This window comes from Lemur catta, chromosome 6 (assembly GCF_020740605.2).
Source record: "Lemur catta isolate mLemCat1 chromosome 6, mLemCat1.pri, whole genome shotgun sequence".
NCBI classification, from domain to species: Eukaryota; Metazoa; Chordata; class Mammalia; order Primates; family Lemuridae; genus Lemur; species Lemur catta.
The window spans coordinates 6,760,459-6,785,216 of record NC_059133.1 but is presented as its reverse complement, the minus strand read 5'-3'; the positions used below and the strand labels follow the sequence as shown (position 1 = coordinate 6,785,216).

Below are 24,758 nucleotides of genomic sequence, written 5' to 3'. Positions count from 1 at the left end.
TCTGTGCCAGGCACTGGGCACAGTGCTTTACATTTCCTCCTCATCACCACTGTGAGGGAGGTCACATTTCCCCCATTTTACAGGTAAGGAGACAGGATAAAATGGGCGGGTCCACAGTGGCAGAGTTGGGACTCAAGCCCAGGCTATGTGATCTTGGAGTAAGCATTCTTAAGGACTCCTGCCTTTGAACATGTCAGCCAAAGCCACCTGCACTGTGTCCTCAGGAGAGAGCCAGAACCTTTTGTTTTATTCCTAAGCTAGCACACTGGAAAAATGCAGTGCCACCAGGATGAGGTCTCAGTGGTGTGGTGGATTCAAGCGTGGGCTCAGCCACTAGCCAGCTGGATCACCTACTTGCTCTGTACCTGCTTCCTCCTCTGTAAAATGGGACAAATACCCACATCTCAAGTCTGCTGTGGGTGAAAGCACCTAGCACAGGTCAGGCCCATTGAAGGTGCTCACTCAAAATTGGCAGACTGGATATTAAGGTACCTCCAGCTAGGCTGGCACATCTGACAGTACCCGGGGGTACTCAGAGAGCCGTCCACCAACCCCAATGCTTGTGGGGAGAGATCCTTGGGGCCACAGACCCAGGCTATAGCCAAGTTGAAACTAGAAGTGAGCACTTCCTGGTGCAGTCAGACATCCCCTGTTGGCCAAGGACCACCGGGGCAAGACCCCAGAATCTGAAGCCACCAGACCAGGCTTTGAGTCTTACTCCACCACCAGCCACAAGGTGACCTTGGGCAGGTGATATTCTCTCTGGGCCCTTTCCCCATGTTTACAAACCAGTGGCGGGACCTTCTTCCCTGCTATTGTCACTTCTTATCCACAGGGCTTACAACCAAGCAAAGACGAGCAGAGTTAAGCTATAAGGGAGACAGATAGAGAAGCCTGGGGTCACTTTATGCTGGATGCACACCCAGACCTGATTCAGGCACCATACAAATAGAGCAGGCAGAAATGAGTTTATTGCATTAGAAAAAACACCAAAGAAAATCAGCAAATATCTCCGTACTAGGTAGTTATTAGTTTGACTCATGGGCGTAAAGGAATCTCAAAGGTACAAGATTTATTTCTGGGAGGGGGTGACGGTTTCATCCCTCCTCCTTCCCTGTCCCTTTAAACCAATGGACCTCTGTGGAGGTGTCCACTGTGCGATACAAGTACCTGACTCATTTCCCACCCTGCTTGCCTCTACACAGCCAGATGGAGTCAGCTGGTCACAATGAGCACACTCCCGAGGTTCTGGGACAGAGAAATGTGAGGATGGGGTTGGGGGCTCCTAGCCTGGGCCAAGGCTTCCACAATTAGTGACAGTGGGGCTTGCATGGGGGGAGGGAGAGCTTGCCTTCCTGCAGAGCTCTGGGAAGGGTGCCCACTGATCCCTCCACCTCTGCCCACGAACTCTAGGGCACCTGCATTGGCACAAATGGCTGCTGGGCATGAAGGGGGCTGTTCAAGGAACGAAGTGACTCAAATTCTGTCAGGGGAGCTGCTTAGGCCAACTTCTTAGCATAGCCCTAGGTCTGAGGGGGACCGCTGGGAGGAACAAAACCAGCTGAGCCTGGATCTGGGAGAGAAGAAAGAATAAAAGGATGGAGATGAGAGCAATGGGCAGAGAGGCTGCAGCAGGAGCCTGGAAGAGAGGGAGGGCTGGGCTAGGAAGCTGGAGGAGGAAGAACACCAGGGGGGGCAGAGCGCTGGCCTAGACCAACCTGCTGCCCTTCCAGAAGAAACCCAGCCTCTGAAACCCATTCTCCTTGGGCCCACTTCTGCCAGCAGATCACCATTATACAATAGTCCCCGGTAGTTTCTGCTCTAATTTGTCACTTCCATGCACACTGGCAAATCAGTGGGTCTTGAGAACAATTAAACTTTTCACTTGTTTGGCCTCCAATCTTAAAGTTCTAAAATGTCACTTGACATCCTAGCTGGACATGCCCCTAGTCAGGTCTCAGGCAAACACTATGGCAGAATGACATCTTTTCCTCTAGCTGAGACCCTAATGATGCCATCTGCCACGGCTACTGGCAAAGATAGCAGGGCATAGGGCCATAGATGAGGAGCAGCTTTTTTGGAGAAGAAAGGCCCCTGCTGCAGGCCAGACTCCCAGGAAGGAGCAACATAATTCAAGTCTGAGCAGTGGCAGGGAGCTGTGGCAGGAGGGGCCCAAGGATGCCAGGGCTGAGTCTCAGGCACCTGGTAGCTCTGAGTCCCTTCTCCAAACGCAATTTCCCCCAAACTAATGGGAGGCTCACATGAAGAAAGGGAATCTGAGAGCCTCTCTAGTCAGAGACTTCCAGACTCTCTTCCAGACTGTTCCCTACCTATCAACTCCTAGCAGCAAGTCATTAGGAAAATGCCCACTCACGCCCCATGCTTCCTAAAAGTCAGAATGACAACGGAAATAACGTGTACCTTCAAAACGCATTTAGGATAATGTAAAAGTCCCCATCAGAAGCAATTCTAAATTTTCTTGCCACCTTGATTCTGCATCATTTTTTCTACATCAGGGATATTTTCTTGGAGCAGAGAAACATGTCCCTTGGTCCCAAACTGAATACCACATATTGGCCTGGGGGGTGGTTACAGAGACTACACATAACCTACATCATAACTAGCAGACAAAGGCCTGGGTCTCTGCTGCTCCAGCCCAGACCTCATGACTTACGACGCATCAGCTGTGCTGAGGGAGAGCATCTCATGGGCAAGAAGGCAGGTTTCCCAAAACTGACGCAAAGTACTGGCAATCCGCGCAGGTGGAAAGAGGAATGGCTTTATCCTGTTTTCTCTGGCCTGATACTTGTTATCATTCTCCTGAGGCTCTGGCTGCTCCAGCCCTAGCCTTGCTTGGGGCAGGGGAGGGAAGATGAGGGTGGTTGTAGCTGAAGAGTTCACTGAGGTTGGCTTAGTCATCCTGAAACTGGTCCCATGTGCACCAAATCCTTTGGTTCATTTAATGCCAGAAAGTAACTGCTTCTAGGTCATGGATGTTATAAAACTCACCTGGGTCCCACAGGTGTTGGCAACTTGGGTAGAGCGTGGGTGTTCTCTGGAAAGAGGTTCTAGGTTAGGGCTCCCCCAAACTGTGCCTCTTGCTTTCTGCTTAAACAAACCCTGTCCCTTTCTCCAGTGTGGAAGACGCTTAGGAAACAGCGTCAAAAGTGAACTCACAGACAAGACAGCCTTAATAAATTAGTATAATACTATTAGAAGGGGTGGCATTTTGTTCTGGTTCTTAGCAGCACTGTCCTACATGCAGTCTGACGATCTCCTTCCCTGGGAAATTTAAAAAGCCGTCCCCTGGTTGTTAGCTCTGATGTAAAATTATAAAATAGAAATCTGGTAGGGTTTGTTTTGTTTAAAAAGGAAAAGCCCTGGTGAGGCAGGGCAGTCCCATGCAGTCCTGTTAGCTCTGGCCGTTGGGTCTGCCCACGGTGCTCCCTCCGGGAGGCTGGATCTGGATGGAGTCCAGGAGGGGCCGAAGCGCCTGTCCAAAGGGCCTGCAGGGAAACAGAGGCATGAGCAGGGTACACCCAACACCGCTGAGGGAGGGAGAAGGGTGGATGGCGGCGGGCAGCTGCAGCTCCGCCACACCAGGAAGAAGGACTCCATTACCTCACTTAATTTTCTCACCTGCCTCACACAGCAGTTCTCATGCAGCCATCTCTGAATAGCCTGCTCTGCGTTTTCACTCCTGGGGGTCCCTTCTCAGGGCCTCACCTCTAGAGCCTGGTTAGCTGTGGTTTGAATAGGCTGGCTACACACAGGGAGTTAGAGTGTTCAGTACTTTATGTACTTGTATCTTTAATTCTCATGAACAAGAAGATTAAAAATAAAGTTTAAGTGAGGAAGTTGAGGCAAAAGAAAATGATATGGGCCGGGCGCGGTGGCTCACGCCTGTAATCCTAGCTCTGGGAGGCCGAGGCGGGTGGATCGCTCGAGGTCAGGAGTTCGAGACCAGCCTGAGCAAGAGTGAGACCCCGTCTCTACTAAAAAAATAGAAAGAAATTATCTGGCCAACTAAAAATATATATACAAAAAAAATTAGCCGGGCATGGTGGCTCATGCCTGTAGTCCCAGCTACTCGGGAGGCTGAGGCAGTAGGATCGCTTAAGCCCAGGAGTCTGAGGTTGCTGTGAGCTAGGCTGATGCCACGGCACTCACTCTAGCCCGGGCAACAAAGTGAGACTCTGTCTCAAAAAAAAAAAAAAAAAAAAAAAAAAAAGAAAATGATATGAAAAAGAAGATAAGGTCAGGTGTGAGGATGGCTCACAACTGGATTCTTCCATGAACTGAGGTCTTTCAGGGAGTACAGAGAATATTCAGGAAAAATGACAAATGCCAGGTTGGCAGAAGGTGTTGAAACCACTTTCTAAAGGGCTCCCAGTTTGCTCTCGCGGTAACTTAGCTGGAAAAAAACACTGCAAATACTGGAGTTTGGAGACTTTCCAAGATTACTGCAACCTTAAATGAAGTTGCCCATAACACATCTCAGTCATTGGCTTTTTCTTCAGTGGATACTGCCATTTTTGAAAATCTTCCCTAAGTTCAAAGAGAATGAAATGCTCCAAAGTGTAAACAGATGAAACTTAGAAATATCAACCCTAATTCAGACAAGTCCAGGGAATCCACCCATCAAATACTAATAGTAAGAACATTCCAGCTACTCAGGTTTGCTTAGGGCCCCATAACCTGAATCCCTCACAGTAGGGCTGTGGGGTTTAACACCCCACCAAGGGATAGGAGGGCAGTGCTGGGCTGGGAGACTGGTGCTCCTCACCAGCCTGACAGTCTTGTTTCCTATGCAAGTTTTTCTTGAGCGGTTCCTACCCAGGTATGAAAAACAGCTCTTCTTGCTGAGCCTGCTAAACCTGCCGGGAGCCTTGTTGATAGGGCCCTAGTTCAGGAGAAACTGAGTCACAGTCTGCAAATGGACATGGTCCTGGAGTAGGCAGAAGCTGTTTGAATGCAATCAACAACAAAGGGAGGGGCCAGGTGCAGTGGCTCAGGCCTGTAATCCTAGCACTCTGGGAGGCCAAGGCGGGAGGATGGCTCGAGGTCAGGAGTTCGAGACCAGCCTGAGCAAGAGGGAGACCCTGTCTCTACTAAAAATAGAAAGAAATTATCTGGCCAACTAAAAATATATAGAAAAAATTAGCCGAGCATGGTGGTGCATGCCTGTAGTCCCAGCTACTCGGGAGGCTGAGGCAGAAGGATTGCTTAAGGCCAGGAGTTTGAAGTTGCTGAGAGCTAAGCTGATGCCACTGCATTCTAGCCCAGGCAACAGAGGGAGACTGTCTCCCCCCCACCCCCCCAAAAAAAAACCACAACGGGAGGGAGGGGGATGTGTGTGCCCTTTCAGAGGACACTGCCCTGGATGGTGGCCCACAAAGGCCTTCCAAGGCTTGGACCATATCAGGACAGAAGGGCTAGAATGTTCTTGAAGGAAACGTCTACTGAGGACTGACTGTGTGCTGTCAGGTACAGGGCAAGTAGAACATTGTCTCTAAGGGAGTCAAAAAGCTCATGGTGCAGTGGAAGAAAGACAAAGGGACAATAACAAAGCAAGCCCTCTTATTTTTTTCTCTGACCCCCTCTCTGCTCATCTTCCTAACAAAGCATTTTAACTGGGCACGTCTGAGGAATGGCTTCTCACACAATGGAAAGACAGACGCCAGGATTTTGTACAAATACAAAGCCAGTGTCAAGTGGGTTTCTAAGTTCTGCCGTAGCACTTAGGCCAGAGTTGAGCTGCTCTAAGCCCGAGGAGGGTGGAGATAAAACAGGTGCGTGTCAGTGGGTGGAGGGAATGGTGGCCACCTGTGTTAGAACCTATGGTCAGGGCAGGCCCACCTGTTTGGGCGGGCAGATACGGGTCAGAGGAGGGGCACTGGCTGTGAATGGGGCTCTTCAAGGTTGGCCAAGGGAGGGGCAGGGACAGAGGCCACACTCACGTGGAGAGAACCTCGGAGGGCAGGTCAGTGATGTAAGAAGGGATCTTCCGCCCAGTCAGGAACTGCGCCACTTCGTTGCTGAAGGTGTTACAGTTGTGTTCAAAGAGGTTGTAGGCCTCACCTCTGCGTATTGAGAGAAAGGTTTGGAGAACAGAGATGAGAGAGCCAGCAAGCATCTCTGTGGAATAACTCAAACTGGCAGTGGCATGGTGAGCACCGGGGAGCATGAGGACTGAAAAAGGACTGTTGCTTGGCCACTCCGGACCATTAACAACCGACAATTTAGGGAAGGATGGAATGAAAATATATGGCTCCTGTACAGTTTCAGGAGAATCTTTCTATTCACAAAACCAGAGCTCTAGGGTTAGAGTTTAATCCTTACTAAAATTGACTAAAGCCATTTTAAGAGAAAATATACTCAAATTTGTATTTCATCTCAACCCCTGTGTAAACTCTGTTTTGTTTGTTTGTTTGTTTCACTTTTTTTAAGAGATGGGATCTTGCTCCATCGTCCAGGATGGAGTGCAGTGGCACGATCGTAGCTCACTGTAACCTCTAACTCCTGGCCTCAATCTTCTGCCTCAGCCTCTAGAGTTGCTGAGACTACAGGCGTGAGCCACCATGCAAACCCTGTTTTTGATGTTCAGGACAAAGCACTCGGCCAGTACTGGTTGAGAATAGCATTTGCTGATTTTCATCAGAAGGAACAAAAGTTCAGCAGAAAGTATGCTGGGTGGAATATCTGCTTCAGACAACCTAGAGCATTTTGTAGCATAACTGCCTTTTCTTCATACTCATTGAGCAAAAACTGCGCCAGGCCTTGTGCTGAGTGCTCCAGGGGATATGACACAGTGGCTGACCTTCAGCAGCTGATTATCTAGTAGGGGAGACAGACACAACTAACCACCACCCCTGTCTCCACTCACCGGAACAGAGACTCCCCCAGGGAGGACAGGTACTCCAGAAAGATTTCTTCTGTGACTTCTGTGCTCCCCACATCGACTACAGAGTCTGGGGGCCCAAGCAATGTCCCTCCCTAAAAGAGCCAACCCAAAGAAAGTCATTAAATCACCATCTCCAGTGAATTTTTTTATGTGGCTTCCCACAGAAGACCGCAAACGCTCTGTTCCAACAACTTCATTTTTAACTTTCAGAGCATCCTGGGCAGATAAAGAGTGTTATTTCCTGTTTGTATCAAGGCTGCAATGGCTTAAAGCTTCCTGGTGAGTTTCCTGTGCCATGTGTTGGCAGCATGGCTAAGAAGTCAGGCTTGCTCTGGTGGGGCTCTGGGAAGCTGACTCTCTTGCAGGTCTAACTCCTTATGCTGCCCACTCATTCAGTTGATTAAAAAGATAGAAACCCAGACTCTGAAGTCTCCTTTTGTCCCCAACGTGCCTGATCATGAGGACAGAACAGGACAATTAGAAATGACTCACACTTAACAGGCCACCTCTCCATGCCTATATCATAAAGTATGCAGGCAGTTTTTCTTGTGACACATTCGATATCCCTTGTAACAACGGGAGAACGTGAAGCACCATGAGGAATCTGGCAGGCTGGCAGACATTTCTATAATTCGATTCTTTTTTGATCAGTGAGCCTAATCCAGTGATGGTGACAGGGCAAGGGAGTTAACAGCCACTGAAGGGGCTACAGGGAACCCTCAGCCCAGGGCTAAGAGATGGCCACTGGAGACAAAAGGAAAGACTGAGGCTGAGCCGGGAAACCAGCCAATGGGGAAGCAACAGAGGATAGATCTGGGGAGGGAGAACGCTGCAGAGCAGAGCTCCCCAGAAAGATCATTGATTAATAGCTACTGAGCACCTACTATGTGGTTGGCATTGTGCTAGGTACTGGGGAAGGCATGGTGAGCAAGTCAGAGAGTAACTCTTTCAGAGTTGTAAGAAACTAAAGGGTCACTATTCAATCACCGTCACTAATAAGTTCGGTCACTAATAAGTCATTCACACAATAAACATGTATTCAGAACTTACTGTGTGCCATGCCTTATGCTAGGCACTGGGGGTATGATGTAGACAAAACAGATGAGATTCTTGCCCTTATTGCAAGTGTAGCAGGGAAGGCAGATAAAAAATCCCATAAACCAGTGTATAATTACTAGCTGTAAAACAAGTGGTGCTGGAAAAGTACAGGATTCCAACAGTCTGAGGGGACAGGGGAGACTTGCCTGAGAAAGTGACACTGAGCTCAAATCTGAAGGAGGGAGAGGCATAAACAGGTGAAGGGTCAGGAAGGTATACGGATGTCAGAGTACAGGTTTGAATGTCCAAGGTTTGTTCAAGGAACGAGAAGAAAGTGAGGGTGGGGAGACCCAATCAGACATGGCCTGGAGGGCGTGCTGAGCTGTCTGGTTTTCATTCCTAAAGCACTGGGGAGAGTTCTGGCTGAAGCAGGGGAATGCCGTGATCAGATTTTCACTTTGAAAAGATCACTTTGCCTCCTGCGTGGAGAACTGGCTGATGAGGAAGCGTACACATACGGGAAGGAACCAGCAGGCTACTGCTGTGGTCCAGGCTGCAGTGAGGGTGGCCTGGATTAAGGTGAAAGCCCTGGAGACATGGAAGGGATGAAGAGAGACAGACTGATTTAAGATACATTTACAAGGTAGAACTGATTGGTCTTACTGAAGAATTTGTTACAGGAGATGGGGCGGGGGGGCCAGTGAGAGGAAGAAATCAAGAATGACTTTCCATTTATAAGGTCAAATGAACAGTTGCTTGGTCTTTGCTTGAGCACTTACTGTGACAACCCTTAGATAGCTCTGATAGAGATTTTTTGGAAAAGGCATAGGCTTTAGAGTTGGAGTGCTGAGTTCTAGTTCTGGTGACACTGGCCGTTTAACTCTGGGCAGCTCCCTTTGCCTCTCAGAGCCCTCATTGTTCAGCTTAACATCAGCTGAGTTCCTACCATGGGCCAGGAACTCGCTGGTGACAGGGATAGAAGAGTAGGACATAGTCTCAGCTCACAAGGAGCTTACACACTGTTCCCTGTGGTGACTGAGAAATAGCTCATTTCACGCTAACATGCTCGGTGTGAGACACAGGGACCCACAGGTGCCATGGGAACAGAGAGGAGAGTATCTGGCTGGGGCATCTGGGAAAGGCCTTATTGAGCACAGTCTTCAGGTAGCTGTGAGGAACTATGTCACAGGCCTCCATACATGTGGCTAGAAGCCAGATGTACAAAGTAGAAGCAAAGCTCCTGGTCTACTGCAGGACAGGGTGCGGGCGAAGACACTCACCGGGGGACAGCTGGAGATACCACCACTGCCGAAGAAGAACTCATCCTTGTGCACAACTATGGAGGTGTGCCTGCCACACAGAGAGACACAATGAGCCAGAAGACTTAAAACTTTTCTTAGAAAAAGCAAATACCACGCTGCAATGAGAATCATTTCTGCCCAAAGATATGACTGTGGTGACCAGCCTTACAAAACTAATGAAACAAAGGTATGAGTATGACAGACACTATAGATCAGGTGTTCTCCATCTTGGCACTACTGGAGTATGGGGCTGCATCATTCCTTGTTGTGGGGGGCTGTGCTGTGCCTTCTAGGATGTTGAGCAGCATCCCGGCCTCTACCCACTAGATGCCAGTAGCACCCTCCCCCAGTTGTGACAACCAAAAATGTCTCCAGACACTGCCAAATGTCCCAGGATGGGAGGGCAAAATAACCCCTGGTGGCGAACCACTGCTTCAGGACCTGAAGGTTTATGGCACAGAGAGCTGGGTTTCAAGCTGGAAGCAACAGACTGGAACCTGAATGCATAGGGTGCTGCTTTGCTTCATAAACCAGTTAAAGTCAGGGGTCCCATGCAACTTACCAGATGCCTTCCAGTTGTTTCCCTGTGGAGAAAAGAAGAGGTTTAGCCAGTTGGGAGTAGACTTAGTGGCTCTGCCTGAGTAAATTCAGAACATCACTCAAACCCAGGATAACTTGTTATAAATCTCTTGGGGAATTTCTAGGAATGCAATTCTCCTCTAGTAAGGTCCTTAGGTCACGATAAGAGTGTGTTGTATTAAGTAAATGGAAAAGTACTCAGAATCCTTTATTAGAATGCAAGATCAAAAACATTGGCATAAAGGTACCCCAATTTTATGACTGCTCTTTCCCTTTTGGGGTCAATTCAACTTTGCCTTTTTAATTTCTCTATCTCATCTACAGAAGGCTATGGTAAAACAATGTCACCTACTTCTTCATTGAGGCAAAATCCTTCAGAAAATGATAGAACAAAACTTTGCAAATGCCATCCATTTAAATAGTCAATGCACATTTATTCTATATCTCTGTGTGCCAGAAATGATGTTGGGTGTGGAAATGCAAATAAGAACAGATCACTGTCCTGCCTTTAAAGAGCTCAAAGTCAAATGGAAAGACATACACACACACACAAATAATTAACTAAAAAACACAATGTTGATAAGTTCTGTAATGGTGATAAAAATAAAGTGCTCTATGTAATGAAAAACTACCTTCATGAGCTTCTATGCAACCAATGACGAGCGGGGGCAGGGATGGACATTTCTGCCAGAGGGAACATGATGTGCAAATGCACAGCTGTGAAAAGACGAGTCCTGTGGGGCACGTGAGTGAAGGGTGCAGCGATGGTGACAGTCAAAGAGCAGCTGGCAGGCATGGACTGAGAGGCAGCTAGGCCGGAGAATGCCTTGATCAGATCCACGTTTGTACAACATAACTATACTCGTGGTCTAGCAGATGACTTGGAGGGAAGAGAGTCGAGAGAGCAGGCTGCAGTGAGGAGGTCATTACGACAGTTCACGGGAGACACTATAGAGCAGTACTCGGAAGGCTGAGGAAGGGCAGTGAGAGATGCATCACTCGCTCACCTCTGGTCATCATTTCACATCAATCGTTTACTGACTGGTAACTGCTGCTTCTGCTGTTTGCCCTGAGACTTTCTAAAGGATGAAACTGTCAGCACTGTGTGGAAGGAGAGGTGAAGGCTAGAGCTTCGCCTTTTGGGTGTGTTACACCATTTCCTTTCCTAGGTAAATTATAAGATTTCAAATAAATACCTTGCCCTTTAAGAAGACTTTTAAATGATATGGCATTAACCGAATTTTCTTCTTTGGAAGAGACAGAAGGAGCCATGGCCCTTCCATGACAACCTACTGACAGCTCAGCACAGTGTTCTTAGGGGGGTTAAGAGTATGATATATACTAAAAATATATAGAAAAAATTAGCCGGGCATGGTGGCACATGCCTGTAGTCCCAGCTACTCGGGAGGCTGAGGCAGTAGGATTGCTTGAGCCCAGGAGTTTGAGGTTGCTGTGAGCTAGGCTGACGCCATGGCACTCTAGCCTGGGCAACAGAGTGAGACTCTGTCTCAAATAAATAGATAAATAAATAAATCTTCATGAAAATCTAATCTTCCTGGAACCTACACATATTCTGAATTTGAACCAGAGGGTTAAACTATGCAAGTATTTTAATAGTGAACTAACCTAGAAAAACATTGATTAAAAATGATTTTATTTATGAAGGAAGAATACAAAATCTGTTAAAAACTTAAAACATCTAAAATAGGTATGAAGGGAGGCTTACGATGCTCATTTTAACTGTTCTCTTGAGTAGGTTAACTTGTAGTCAAAGCATTTGCTCTAGACCAGTGTTTTAAACTGTGGGTCATGGTGCCATTATGGGTCATGAAATTAATTTATTGGGTTGTGAAAAGCATTTTTTATTTAAAAGAATAGAAAATCTAAGAGTACATCACAGATAGTAAAGGTATGTGATTTTAAATAAACATTTGTTTATTAAAAAAAAAAAGTACGATATAGCTTTTCCACTTGCTAGTGGTGGATCTTGGGTGAGCTTACCCCACCCCTCTAAGCCTCAGTTTTTAATGCAGAGTTCCTGTGACCAGCAATGATAATGTATAGAAAGCATCATAGTATGTAGTATATAGAAATTTGATAAATGGAGGCTGCCATTAGGTATAATGACCTCCTTGGGAAAAAGGGTAAAGACTTCCAAAAGATAAATTCTCCTCAGGATTGGTGTGTAAGATCTAGGAACAGATTTCAGCATCCAGCAGATTAATATGAAATGCTGTATCTATTTTATATGTAAACATTTCATTCTTTGCTGTTAGTGTTGCCAGGCTAAATGGAGTAACAAAGGGAAATGCAATGTAGCAGAGTTCTTCTGCCTCTCTTCCATGCCAGAGGCCAGTGTGCTTTTAGAGATCTGCTGCTCTGGCCCACAAGACAACAAATGGATGGAGAGATTCTGGCCTGGGGTTTCCGGGGTAGCCTCCTAGAGAATGTGGGGCAGGCTCTGCCCTTATCCAAACTGAGCTGAAATTTCAGAGGTTGGTCAGAACTAGACAGGAACCCTAGGGGAATAGTTATCCATTCAGGACAAGCATCTTCAAATGGTGGGCTCTACTAGGCTATAAAATAAACTGAATTGGATTCTGATCTCTTCCAGCTGACTCTAGAAGACCACACTAAATCTCTTCTTCCTGTTTACTATATGTAAATTGGGGAGACTAACATTGCATTTTATTTTATTTTATATTTTTATTATTTTGAGACAGAGTCTGGTTTTGCTGCCCACGCTGGAGTGTAGGGGCGCAATCATAGCTCACTGAAGCTTTCAACTCCTGGGCTCAGGTGATCCTCCTGCCTCAGCCTCCCGAGTAGCTGGGACTACAGGCATGCACCACTGTGCTCAGCTAATTTTTCTGTTTTTTTTGTAGAGACAGGGGTCTCACAGTTGCCTCAGGCTGGTCTTGAACTCCTGGCCTCCTTAGTCTCCCAAAGTGCTAGGATTACAGGTGTGAGCCACTGCGCCTGGCCTTAACATTGCATTTTAAATAGAGCTGATCTGTTCTTCTGGACAGCTATTGTCTAAATGGCAGCAAGTTGTTTATTTCCTTGAAGACATGTAGTGATTCAGTGAAACTAGACAGATTATGAATACTTACTTTCTCTTGCATGTTCCTTTCAAATGAAGCTTTTCTCATTCACTTTGGGAGGAACACTACACTCACAAAGAGGAAGTATAGTGTAGTAAATAAGAACATGGGTTCGGGTGTAGACAGTCTGGGTCTGAATCCTACTAGTTTATTTACATAAAAGAGTATTTTTTTTTTTTTGAGACAGAGTCTCGCTCTGTTGCCTGGGCTAGAGTGCTGTGGCGTCAGCCTAGCTCACAGCAACCTCAAACTCCTGGGCTTAAGCAATCCTTCTGCCTCAGCCTCCCGAGTAGCTGGGACTACAGGCATGTGCCACCATGCCTGGCTAATTTTTTTTTTCTACATATATTTTAAGCTGTCCAGATCATTTCTTTCTATTTTTTTTAGTAGAGACGGGGTCTTGCTCTTGCTCAGGCTGGTCTCGAACTCCTGACCTTGAGCAATCCTCCCGCCTCGGCCTCCCAGAGTGCTAGCATTATAGGCACGAGCCACCACGCCAGGCCTATTTACATAAAGGAGTATTTTAATTCTCATCCTTAGAAACTATAAAGACTATACAAGATTTAGGCTGGGCGCAACTGGCTCATGCCTGTAATCCCAGCACTTTGGGAGGCCAAGGAGTGAGGATTGCTTGAGGCCAGGAGTTTGAGACCAACTTGAGCAGCATAGCAAGACTCTGTTTCTATGAGAAAAGAAATTTAGCTAGGCACGGTGGCGCATGCCTGTAGTCCCATCTATTTGGGAGGTTGAGGTGGGAGGATCGCTTGAGCCCAGGAATTGGAAGCTGCAGTGAGCTATGATTGTGTCCCTGCATTCCAGCCTAGGTGACAGAGTGAGATCCTGTCTTTATTAAAAAAAAAAAAAAAAAAAGACTATACATGATTTGGTGATTTGGAAATGAGGCTGTGAGACTCTACCAAACAAAGGCCAAAAAAGAATCATCCATTCTACACCTTCTCTTTTGCCTGGTCACTTGGAAATATGACATTACCAGCTATTGTTTTTGCTTGTTGCCTCATGTTATTTTTATCCATGTATTCACCATAGTCTACTTTCCCTTCCACATAAATTTGAGACCCTTTTTCACATGCTGATATGCTATATCTCTGTGGCCTGAGTGGAATACTGACATTCTGTGCCATGTTGTCTTTTGACTTACATCACCCATTTGGTATACTTCTCTGTCCTCTGAATGCCACATTTGTTGCCAGAGAAAATATTGGGACTGGAATTTTTTCCTTCCACCTGTTTCATGATGGGGTCTTGATCCACTTGCCCAAGTAACTGTACATGATTCAGGGATCTTTCAAAAATGAAACTGCTATTTTGGACTCATGTCTTACAAACTGATGAAGTACCTATAATACAGGTCTTCAAAACATGGCTTCTATTTTCTTTTTTCATGATCTATTGTTTAGACTCTTCCTAATGCTCTAATGCATAGCCTGCTGTACTCATTAAATCAGTGAGCTAATGTTTATTGAGGGATTACTATATTCCAGGTGCTATTCTTGGCACTAGGGATACATCAGTAAACAAGGAGACAAAAAATCTTCATGACACTTACCAGGTGGGGGGAGGGGACAGTCAATAATAATAATAATAATAATAATAAATCATAACATGTTAGCAATAGTGAGTGACAGAACAAATAAGAGCAGAGTAAAGGAGCTGGAAGTTTCAGGGATGGTCAGGATGGGTCCCTCTGAGGTGGTGACATTTGAACAAAGATTTGAAGGAGGCAAGGGAGGGAGCCATGTGGAGGTGGGACATGCCAGGTGTATCTGAAGGAATGTGAGGAGGCCAGTGTGGCTAGACTGGGTGGGAGAGGGAGAAAACTAGGAGATGAGCAGAAGTAACGGAGCACCAGATCATAGAGAACCTTCCAGAGATTGAGAACACTAAGCCTGACCTGTCCAATACAGTAGCCACCGACCACATGTGGCCATTTAAATTAAAACTTAAATAAAAGCACAAATTCCTCAGTTGCAGTAACCACATTTCAAGTACTCAATAGCTACATGTGACTAGCAGTTACTCACTGAACAGTGCAGATCGAGAATATTTCCATCACTGCAGTAAGTTCTATTGGAGAGTGCTGTTTAAACCCTAGTTTCCTATTCCATAAAAAAAGGCATAGTAATGGTGCCTGCTGCCTCATAACATCTCCAGGATTAAAAGAGATGACACATGAAATATGCCTAGCACAGGGCCTGGCACATAATACATGCCCAATAAAGGCTAACTCATTTCTTTTAGGCTTTATAATTTGAAAGTTTTATAGCTGCTCTCATAGTATCTTGGGATTGAAACTATTTATATGTCCTTTCTCTCCAGTTAGACTATAATTGCCTCAAAGACAAGGACAGCTTCTTATGCATCTGTGTAACTCCAGCACCTAGCAAAGCACCTAGACCAGGGATGCTACATGAACATCTGTCTAGATGAGCTGTTCTGTTTAGTTAGCTCTTTTGGTTGATACACAGCGTTATTGAGGGCAAGGTTCTTAACCCCAATCCGGGCCGCCTGGCCGACTGTACTCCCGGGTTGCTGTCCTCTCAGATGCCCACACTCAATGACCCAGGAAGACAGCTGGTAGGTACAGATGTATCAGCTCAAACCCAGTCCTACTTAAATAATGGATTTTTGGAGAAGGGCCTCAGTTATTTTGCATCCTGTTAGTTATTCTGTATCTGAAAAACAACTCAAAAGTTGTAGGGTACAACCTTACTTTTTTGTTGTTGTTGTTGTTGTTGAGACAGAGTCTCACTCTGTTTCCTGGGCTAGAGTGCTGTGGCATCAGCCTAGTTCACAGCAATCTCAAACTCCTGGGCTTAAGCGATCCTACTGCCTCAGCTTCCACAGTAGCTGGGACTACAGGCATGCGCCACCATGCCCGGCTAATTTTTTCTATGTATATTTTTAGTTGTCCAGATAATTTTTATTTATATTTTTAGTAGAGACGGGGTCTCGCTCAGGCTGGTCTCGAACTCCTGATCTTGAGCGATCCACCCGCCTCGGCCTCCCAGAGGGCTAGGATTACAGGCGTGAACCACCGCCCCCAGCTGGTACAACCTTACTTTATTCTCCTTTATATTCCCTGCACTGATTACTAAATTTACCTATAAGCTAGACACGACACTTCCTCCCTATGCAACTGAATTAATGCACACTTAAGATCTCATCCATCCATAGAGTGGTGATAGAGACTATAGAAAAAAGATTATCTTATTTATTAATTCTTTCATTTATTCATTTATCTACCAAACACTTGGAGCCGAGAATAACACTTAAAATGGACTAAGTGAATTTATATTCTTTCTTAAAGTCCTTCATAATTATAATTATCCTGTTATCCTTTTTTTTTTTTTTGAGACAGGGTCTCACTCTGTTGTCGGGGCTAGAGTGCAGTGGCGTCATCATAGCTCACTGCAACCTCAAACTCCTGGGCCCAAGCGATCCTCCTGCCTCAGCATCCCAAGCAGCTGAGACTACAGGTGTGCACCACCACACCCAGCCCGTAGTTATCCTTATGCTCACAACATCTTTAAGTGGTAGGGTAGGGCAAATATTTATTAACATAATTTTATAAACAGGTAAATAACTATGCAAAGATGCACAGTTTGTCCAGTATGAAAATAAGACAAAGCAAGATATGAAGATGAACTTGTTGGAGAAGCTTAGGTGGAAATGTAAGGTTTGCTGCATTGTAAGGAGGAAAGGAACAATGGCCACAGTTTTAATGACAGGCATTGGAAAGTGGGACTGGACTGATTTTTAAATTTTTTTGGCCAGCCAAGGATGGGAGCAGAAGGTGGTAGTCTGAGACTGAATTAGGGCACAAGGGCATTTTGGGACATGAATTAGGCTCAATGGATATTAGCACACTATAGAAGCAGATTATTTTCCCACTGGGACTTCCTCAGCAAGCTGGAGAGTGGGTGGGTCAGATGACTGCATGTCTCTAAGCTTGTTGGCACATCTAATGCATTCATTTTGTGGCTTATGAAGTATGAACATGGAAAATAAATGGAAGACATGAATATCAGTCCTGTTTTTATCATGAATTACAGAGATTGTAGAGTGAGGTCTGCATTAGTCAGCCTTCCACTGAATGTAAGAATAAAGTGAGTATATAGAAGCCAAGGAGAGTGCTTGCTTCAGCAGCACATATACTAAAATTGGAATGATACAGAGAAGATTAGCATGGCCCCTGCACAAGGATGACACAAAAAGAAAAATAATTAAAAGAAGCCAAGGAGAAAACATTCCATCTATCATATCAATTAAGACAGACGGAGCTTGTGTATATAGACATACATGCTAGTCATAGGATGTGCTCAAGATCAGCATCTGGTATACTGCTGGTGCTAAATAAATAACTATTAATAAGCATAAAGTGGATGATGGTGATGGAGTTCCACAGGCAGGGGCCTCTGCAGGCAGCATTTTGTCTCAGACGACATGGAAGGAAATGAAATGTATTAGCTTATTGGTATAAATCAAATGTAGCCCCAGCTCACCTCACAGATTCCTCCCCCTCCCTTACTGATGAAGTGTTTTTAATTGGCAGTTTACCAGCAATATGAAAGGCTTAACTTAAAAAAATCAGCTATTCTTTTCTGGGACCACTGGATAAACTTTGAATCTGGGTGGGAAAAGGTAAAAGGAAACATCTGTATAAAATAGTGGATCCAGGCCGGGCGCGGTGGCTCACGCCTGTAATCCTAGCTCTGGGAGGCCGAGGCGGGTGGATCGCTCGAGGTCAGGAGTTCGAGACCAGCCTGAGCAAGAGTGAGACCCCGTCTCTACCAAAAATAGAAAGAAATTATCTGGACAACTAAAAATATATATACAAAAAAATTAGCCGGGCATGGTGGCTCATGCCTGTAGTCCCAGCTACTCGGGAGGCTGAGGCAGTAGGATCGCTTAAGCCCGGGAGTCTGAGGTTGCTGTGAGCTAGGCTGATGCCACGGCACTCACTCTAGCCTGGGCAACAAAGTGAGACTCTGTCTCAAAAAAAAAAAAAAAAAAAAAAAAATAGTGGATCCCTGTAGCCAATACTGTATAAGTGCCTATTGAGGCTGGGCGTGGTGGCTCACACCTATAATCCTAGCACCCTGGGAAGCTGAGGTGGGAGGATTGCTTGAGATCACGAGTTCCAGACCAGCCTGAGAAAGAGTAAGACTCCTCTTGAGACCCCGTTTCTACTAAAAATAGAAAAAATTAGCTGGGTGTGGTGGCATGTGCCTGTAGTCCCAGCTACTTGGGAGGCTGAGGCAGGAGGAGACCTTGAGTATAACTCCTGGGAGTTTGAGGTTGCTGTGAGCTAGGCTGACACCATGGCACTCTAGTTCAGGCAGCAGAGCAAGACTCTGTCTCAAAATAAATAAATAAATAAATAAATAAATAAACTGTGGGGATACAATGGAACAACCAAGAATTCTTGCCCTCATGGAGCTCCCAGTCCCCTTGGGGGTGGGGTGTTTGTGGACACAGATGATAAAACAGCAATTATAAAATAGAATGATGAATACTATTAAAGGTGAGTACAGGATTTTATCAGCACATATTAGGAACATGTGACCAAGATTTTGGGGGTGGGGATCTGGGAAAGCTTCTTTGAGGAAGTGACATTTTAGTTGTGACCTCAAGGATGAGCAGAAGTTAGCCAGGCCAAGAGATGGGGAGAGACAGTATTCCCAGCAGGGGGCACAGCAGATGCTAAGCCTAGACCTAAAAGAGAGGACTGAAGGCCTTGCATCCTGTTCGGGTGCAAGCCAGCCCTTCTCCACTGCGTGTCTGCAAGGGAATTAAGCCCTAATGCCCTAAGGTACCTGTTAGGATAACTGAGCAAACAGTCACTCAAATCATTTTCCACAGGGCTTAATTCTCTTGTCAAACCTGGTGGAGAAGGGCTGGTGTGTTAAGCTTGAGGTGGAGACAGGTGAGGTTGGAGAGAATCAGCAGGAACAGGATCACGCACGGTCTTGGAAGCCACATTCCTTTTCATTTTGCCATAAAGAAATTGCATGATTACTAAACTAATTCATTCCATGGGTATAAAACTGTTCACAAAATGAACAATAAAAATTTAAAGCACAATAGATGGCATTAAAACATTAAAAAAAGAACCCTCACTCAGATATGAATAAATTCTGCTTAATCTTTGAGCTTGAGTTCAAGTCTCAATCATTCCATTAATCAACACTTACTGAGCACTTTCTCCAACTGCCCACTGGGGACACACAGGGGCATGAGACAGAGCCCCTCCCTCAATCCAGGAGCCCTTTGGACTCTTCCTGGAGCCTCTCTGACATGTCCAGCTCACCATGGCCTCTCATTTCAGGGCCTAAAACACTTGCTGCACCACTCACTCATTGTGACATCTAATCATGATATCTTTTATACTGTTATCTAGTGTTATATATGTACATACATTATTTTAAGGGAAATAACATTCTTAGGTAAACTCCTGAAGGACATAGTTCATGTCTTTTATTTCATTATCATTTGAACTACAGAATTAAGCACAGAAGTGAGTATAGAGTAAAATCTCAAATATTCTGTAGAGCTCATTCTGCCAAGAAATGTGTTCTATGTCCCCAAATCTTTAAACCTGAGAACAGTTTTGAAATGAGCTTGTAAAAAAAATATGATGCATGCACATAAAACTTAAGATCAGAAAATAACAAGATCAACAAATAACAAAGTACCTCATACCACAATTTAAAAACCCACACACCTCTGCATTTACCTCTATGTACTTTGGCACAAAAAGAGGTCAAGAAATTTAAAGAGCAGCCAAAATTATTAAGAGGAGGAACTGAAGGACAATTATAATAGCTAATTATCTTGGGCAAATGGTGACTATGGGAAAAAAGGTGCAGTCAGGCTGTTTGCTCAATTAGAATCCTAGCACTCTGGGAGGCTGAGGCGGGCGGATCGTTTGAGCTCAGGAGTTCGAAACCAGCCTGAGCAAGAGCGAGACCCCGTCTGTACTAAAAATAGAAAGTAATTATATGGACAACTAAAAATATATATAGAAAAAATTAGCCAGGCATGGTGGCGCATGCCTGTAGTCCCAGCTGCTCGGGAGGCTGAGGCAGGAGGATTGCTTGAGCCCAGGAGTTTGAGGTTGCTGTGAGCTAGGCTGATGCCACGGCACTCTAGCCTGGGCAACAGAGTAAGACTCTGTGCCACGGCACTCTAGCCCAGACAACAGAGTAAGACTCTGTCTTAAAAAAAAAAAAAAGAATGCTAAGGATAATTTTGGGACCATTTTCATGGTGAGTGGAGAATTGTAGAACAGGAACACCTTCACGAGAGGCAACTCTAGGAGACTGAAAACATGACAGGGCAAAACTGTGGAGTCTACATCATTTTGGGGGAAAGAGGAATTATCTTGGGCTTTATCTAGTCCAATCCTGATCTGCAACAGAACTAGATGAGGCCTCACAATGGAGAACTGACATAATGGAAGCAGGAGAGGATATTGCTAACGAAGTCGCACAAATTTAGTTTAGGAAAATGAAAGCCAAGAGGGTGATCATAAATCTGGAAGATTATGAAGGGCACACACACATTGAACCCAGATTTTTTTTCTCATCCAAACTCAAAACATTTGGCTAAGAATACCTTCACACACTTCAGCAAAGTACCTACGTTATGCCAGTTATAAGGCAACATTTTACACAGTAGAGGTGGTATCACCAAATGACTGAGGGCACAAGTGCTGGAAGTCAGACTGCCTGTGTTCATAAGCCAGCTCTACCACCTACTACTATCTGTGTACCTGGGGCAAATTCTGAACACCCTGTGTCTCAGGTTCCTCAGCTGAGAAATGGAGGTAATAATAGGACCTATCTCACAAAGTTGTGGTGAGGATTATAACACATGTGATATACTCAGCAAAAAAAAGGGTCTGGCACATGGTAAGCTCTCAAATGCTGGCTATTAATATACCTCTAGAATTCATTATAAAAATCAGGAAACAAATTGATTTTTTAAGGGTTCAAATATATTTAGGAATGGGCAATCAATCAACATATGGCTACTAACACAACTGGGACATACCCAACTTTAAGGTTAGGGGTGTCTGAATGGATGAACCAGTAAGGCAATGCTTGTTTTCCATAAATTTTCAACTCTAGAAAGTAATAACTCACTTTGCTAACTGTCTTCATTATTTTTGTAAAAGGTATAAAAGCAATATAGGATAAAGAGGTAAATAAGAGAGAAGTAGATTAGCAGACAAGGTGATGTCCTTGGAAACACCATTCCAATCTAATACGTCAAATGGGTGATGTTCCCATGTTCAGCTGAGCCCTTCTAGGGTTTCACATCTACTTAAAAGCGGGGTGGGGAGGGGAGGAGGCAGGTCTACGACTTCACCTTCAGTTATGGCACTTTCCATTTCACCCACTATAGGCCACAAAGGCCTTCTTTCAGTTTCAGTACCAGGCAGGGCTCTTTCCTGCCTCAGGGCCTTGGCAGGTTGATCCCTCTGCTACCAGGAACACTGTAACTCCCTCATTACCCTCCTGTGGCTACTTCTTCCTCATCCAAAATCCCAGCTTAAAAGTCACCCTTATTTAAAGTAGGTTTCTCTTATTATTTTCTATCTCAGCACCCAGTTTGCTTCCTGCACAGTAGGGCACTAATATGATTTCTAACCATTTTATTTGCTGATGTATTTATTTATATTTAATGTCTCCCCCATTAAATAGCTCTATGATGGCAAAGAACATCTTTATTCATTATATCATCCTCAGCTTCACACCGACTAGCACATTATAGACAATATCTGCTGAATGAATGAAGCAATGATCCTTAAGTCCACTTTCAGTTCCAAATAGTAGTTATTAGGTAATAGAACAAAAATACCCAGTATAAAGGGGGAGGCTTTTACTTAGGAAATATCTAAGTGACTCCTCACCATGATCAAGCAAATCAAATGGCTCCATTCCAAGAAGTTTAGTTAGAACTTGACTGATGTAACCTATTAATGAGTAACCCCTTTGTCAATGACTTTGTAAGTTTTGCTTTCAGATTTGCCTTACTCATTTTAACAACTAGGCCCAAACTTCTGTCCAATAATAGGTTGGCCACATAAGAATTATCTGAGCTTATTAAAAATACATATTTTTTGGACCAAAACTCCAGGAGATCCTGATTTAGCATTTGTTTTTTATTTTATTTATTTATTTATTTTTGAGACAGAGTGTAGCTCTGTTGCCTGGGCTAGAGTGCGGTGGCATCAGCCCAGCTCACAGCAACCTCCAACTCCTGGGCTCAAGCAATCCTTCTGCTTCAGCCCCCCGAGTAGCTGGGACTACAGGCATGTGCCACCACGCCTGGCTAATTTCTTCTATATAGATTTTTAGTTGTCCTGATAATTTCTTTCTATTTTTAGTAGACACAGGGTCTCGCTCTTGCTCAGGCTGGTCTCAAACTCCTGACCTTGAGTGATCCTCCCAACTCGGCCTCCCAGAGTGCTAGGATTACAGGCGTGAACCACCGTGCCCAGCCTCTTTTTTATTTTTTTATATATATTTTTCTTCTTTCTTCTGGTAATTCAGAATATTACAGGGGTACAAAAGTTTTGGTTACATCAGTTGCTTTTGTACCATTCGAGTCAAAGTTATAAGTGTGCCCATCCCCCAGACACCATGCATTGTACCCACTAGGTGTGAATCTACCCATCCCCTCCTCCCCCCTCCCACCTGCTTGACACTCTATGAATGTTATTTCCATATGTGAACATAAGTGTTGATTGATGAGTTCCAATTTAACGGTGAGTACATGTGGTGTTTGTTTTTCCATTCTTGTGATACTTCACTCTAGTTCCATCCAGGTTAATACAAGAGGTATTAGTTCACCATTTTTTATGGCTGAGTAAGTATTCCATGGTGTACGTATACCACATTTTATTAATCCACTTATGTACTGATGGGCACTTGGGTTGTTTCCACATCTTTGCAATTGTGAATTGTGCTGCTATAAACATTTGACTGATTTAGTATTTGTAAAGTAAGGCTCTAGAATCCATTTAACTAAAACTTCTCTTATTTTGAATAGATAATATGTGTATGTAATATGCAGTTCAGAAAGTAAGAATTTTACAGCAAAGTTTGTCTTCTACTCTTGTCCTCCTGGAATCAAGTTCCCCTTTCCACAGGCTACCATTGTTACCAATTTCTTGTGTATCCTTCCAGATAATTATTTGCCAAAGCAAACACATAATATCCCTTGTTTAAACACATACTTTCATACTTAAAGAACTTTTAACCTTGTTTTTTCTAATCCCATTTAACAATTGATATGTTGGAAATGAAGGTATCCGTATTTTTAACAAGCACCCTAGATGACTCTGATGTGAAGCCAAAAATAGAAATCACTCATTGGCCAGAGCTGAAAGATTACGTTCAATTCACTATGCATGTTAGAAACTCAATGACATTGAAAAGATGCCCTCAAAAGTAGTCTTGCTATTTCACCTCTGCCTCCTTGTCTCACTGAGATGAACTAAATCATTTTCCAATATCTCCACAGAAGCCAGTAAAAACTAGCCAGCCAAATGGATGTTGTCAAAGCTGTTCAGTTTTCTATTCATGGAATCCTTTCCTGTCCATTATTACCAGAAATCACAAACCTGACAATTCCTGCGTTACACAAGTATTTGGGTTGCAGTGAGCCCTCTTTACTGAATGAGGGCTGATTTTTCTCTCCTGGTAGTTAAGTAGTTTAACGGAGCACAACTGAAATACTTCCCTTACTAATCCTCACTGACACAACAGCATCCAACCCTCCCCCAGAATTGCTTTCTTACCATCTGGGCAAAAGCAATTAACTTAGAAACTGTTGAAAGAAGCATTGTCAGGCCCAACTTGGTGAATTCTGGAGTTCCGGCTCCTGTTTACCTGACTTGCCACCTGGGGACGAAGGCTGGGCCCCTGTGCAGCTCCACCTCTACCTCTCCACCTATCCTCGGGACAGCAGAAGGAGTTTCTTTTTGGCAAGGGGAAGGTTCTCCGAAGGCCACCCATAATCTCCTCCGAGAATCTCCTCTGGCAGTGTCTCTTTCACCACGAGGGGCACCGCGGTGCAGACATCCTCACCTCCCCTGCACCGCACCAAGAGGAGTAGTGTACCGAGCTCCCCAAGCGAGGCAGGGAACCCTCCAGGATCCAGAGCTGTTCACCACCCCCATCCCAGCTGAAGGGGCTCTGGAGGGCTCGCTCTGCCTGAGACCCTGGCAAGGGGAGGGCGTGACTCCTTCATCCCTTCTCCCTGGATTCAAATGTGAAGAGAGGAAAGGGGTCCCAAACCTCAGTCCGCTCTCTTCTCCACTCGGGCTTTTCTCCCATCCTCTGGGCCGTGTCTCTCCCTGACTGGTGGCCCAAGTCCCCCACCTCGGCACCCCTTGCTTGGCTCCCGCCCTCCTTCCCATCCGACCCCTTCCCCCTCACCCAGCATGATGGGGCTGAGCCGCCGGGCCAGGCCCTTGGACAGGTCGTACACGTAGAGTTTCACCGGATAGAGGTTCGGCGGCTCCATTGGGACTCGTGGCGGCGGCGGCCACGACGGCCCTCTGGCACCCGGCAGCGGCTGGGACCTTCCCGTACCCGCCAGGGGTGGGGAACGGAGGGAGCGGGGGGGACCGAGCCCGGGCCTGGCCTGAGGGGCGGGGAAGAGGCCGCCCTGCGCTGCTCGCGCCCCCGCACCTGCTACCGGGAAAGACTACTGTGAGGTGACAGAGAGGGGACAGGGAGGGTCCGCACAGAAGAGAGGGCGGGGGCGGCAACGCACTTTTGCGCATGTGCACACCGC

The 24,758-nt window shown here is 45.4% G+C and overlaps 1 protein-coding gene, 1 non-coding gene and 1 pseudogene across 2 annotated transcripts; 1 reads left to right on the top strand and 2 right to left on the bottom strand.

Annotated features, from left to right (window-relative positions):
* Positions 1-949: 949 nt before the first annotated feature.
* Positions 950-24,735, bottom strand: DESI1 (desumoylating isopeptidase 1). The gene is made up of 6 exons (XM_045554804.1): positions 24,398-24,735; positions 9,806-9,827; positions 9,223-9,292; positions 6,887-6,996; positions 5,961-6,083; positions 950-3,506 (listed from the first exon to the last, which is right to left on the bottom strand). Exons 1-6 carry the CDS (start codon positions 24,483-24,485, stop codon positions 3,413-3,415), a joined length of 507 nt encoding a protein of 168 aa, XP_045410760.1. The 5' UTR covers positions 24,486-24,735; the 3' UTR covers positions 950-3,412.
* Positions 13,823-14,308, bottom strand: LOC123640301 (annotated as a pseudogene).
* LOC123640851 lies at positions 17,078-17,184 on the top strand. Its single transcript, XR_006736095.1, has one exon. It is a non-coding gene; the product is annotated as a U6 spliceosomal RNA (small nuclear RNA).
* Positions 24,736-24,758: the final 23 nt, after the last annotated feature.

Bases quoted from the DNA above. Each gene is read 5' to 3' on its own strand.
- DESI1 (XM_045554804.1), bottom strand. From the start codon at position 24,485: ATGGAGCCGCCGAACCTCTATCCGGTGAAACTCTACGTGTACGACCTG. The intron at 9,828-24,397 runs GTGAGGGGGAAG...TTTTCTCCACAG, and splicing joins GCTCAGCCCCATCATGCTGG to GGAAACAACTGGAAGGCATC. The intron at 6,084-6,886 runs GTGAGTGGAGAC...CTCAATACGCAG, and splicing joins CTGGGGGAGTCTCTGTTCCG to AGGTGAGGCCTACAACCTCT.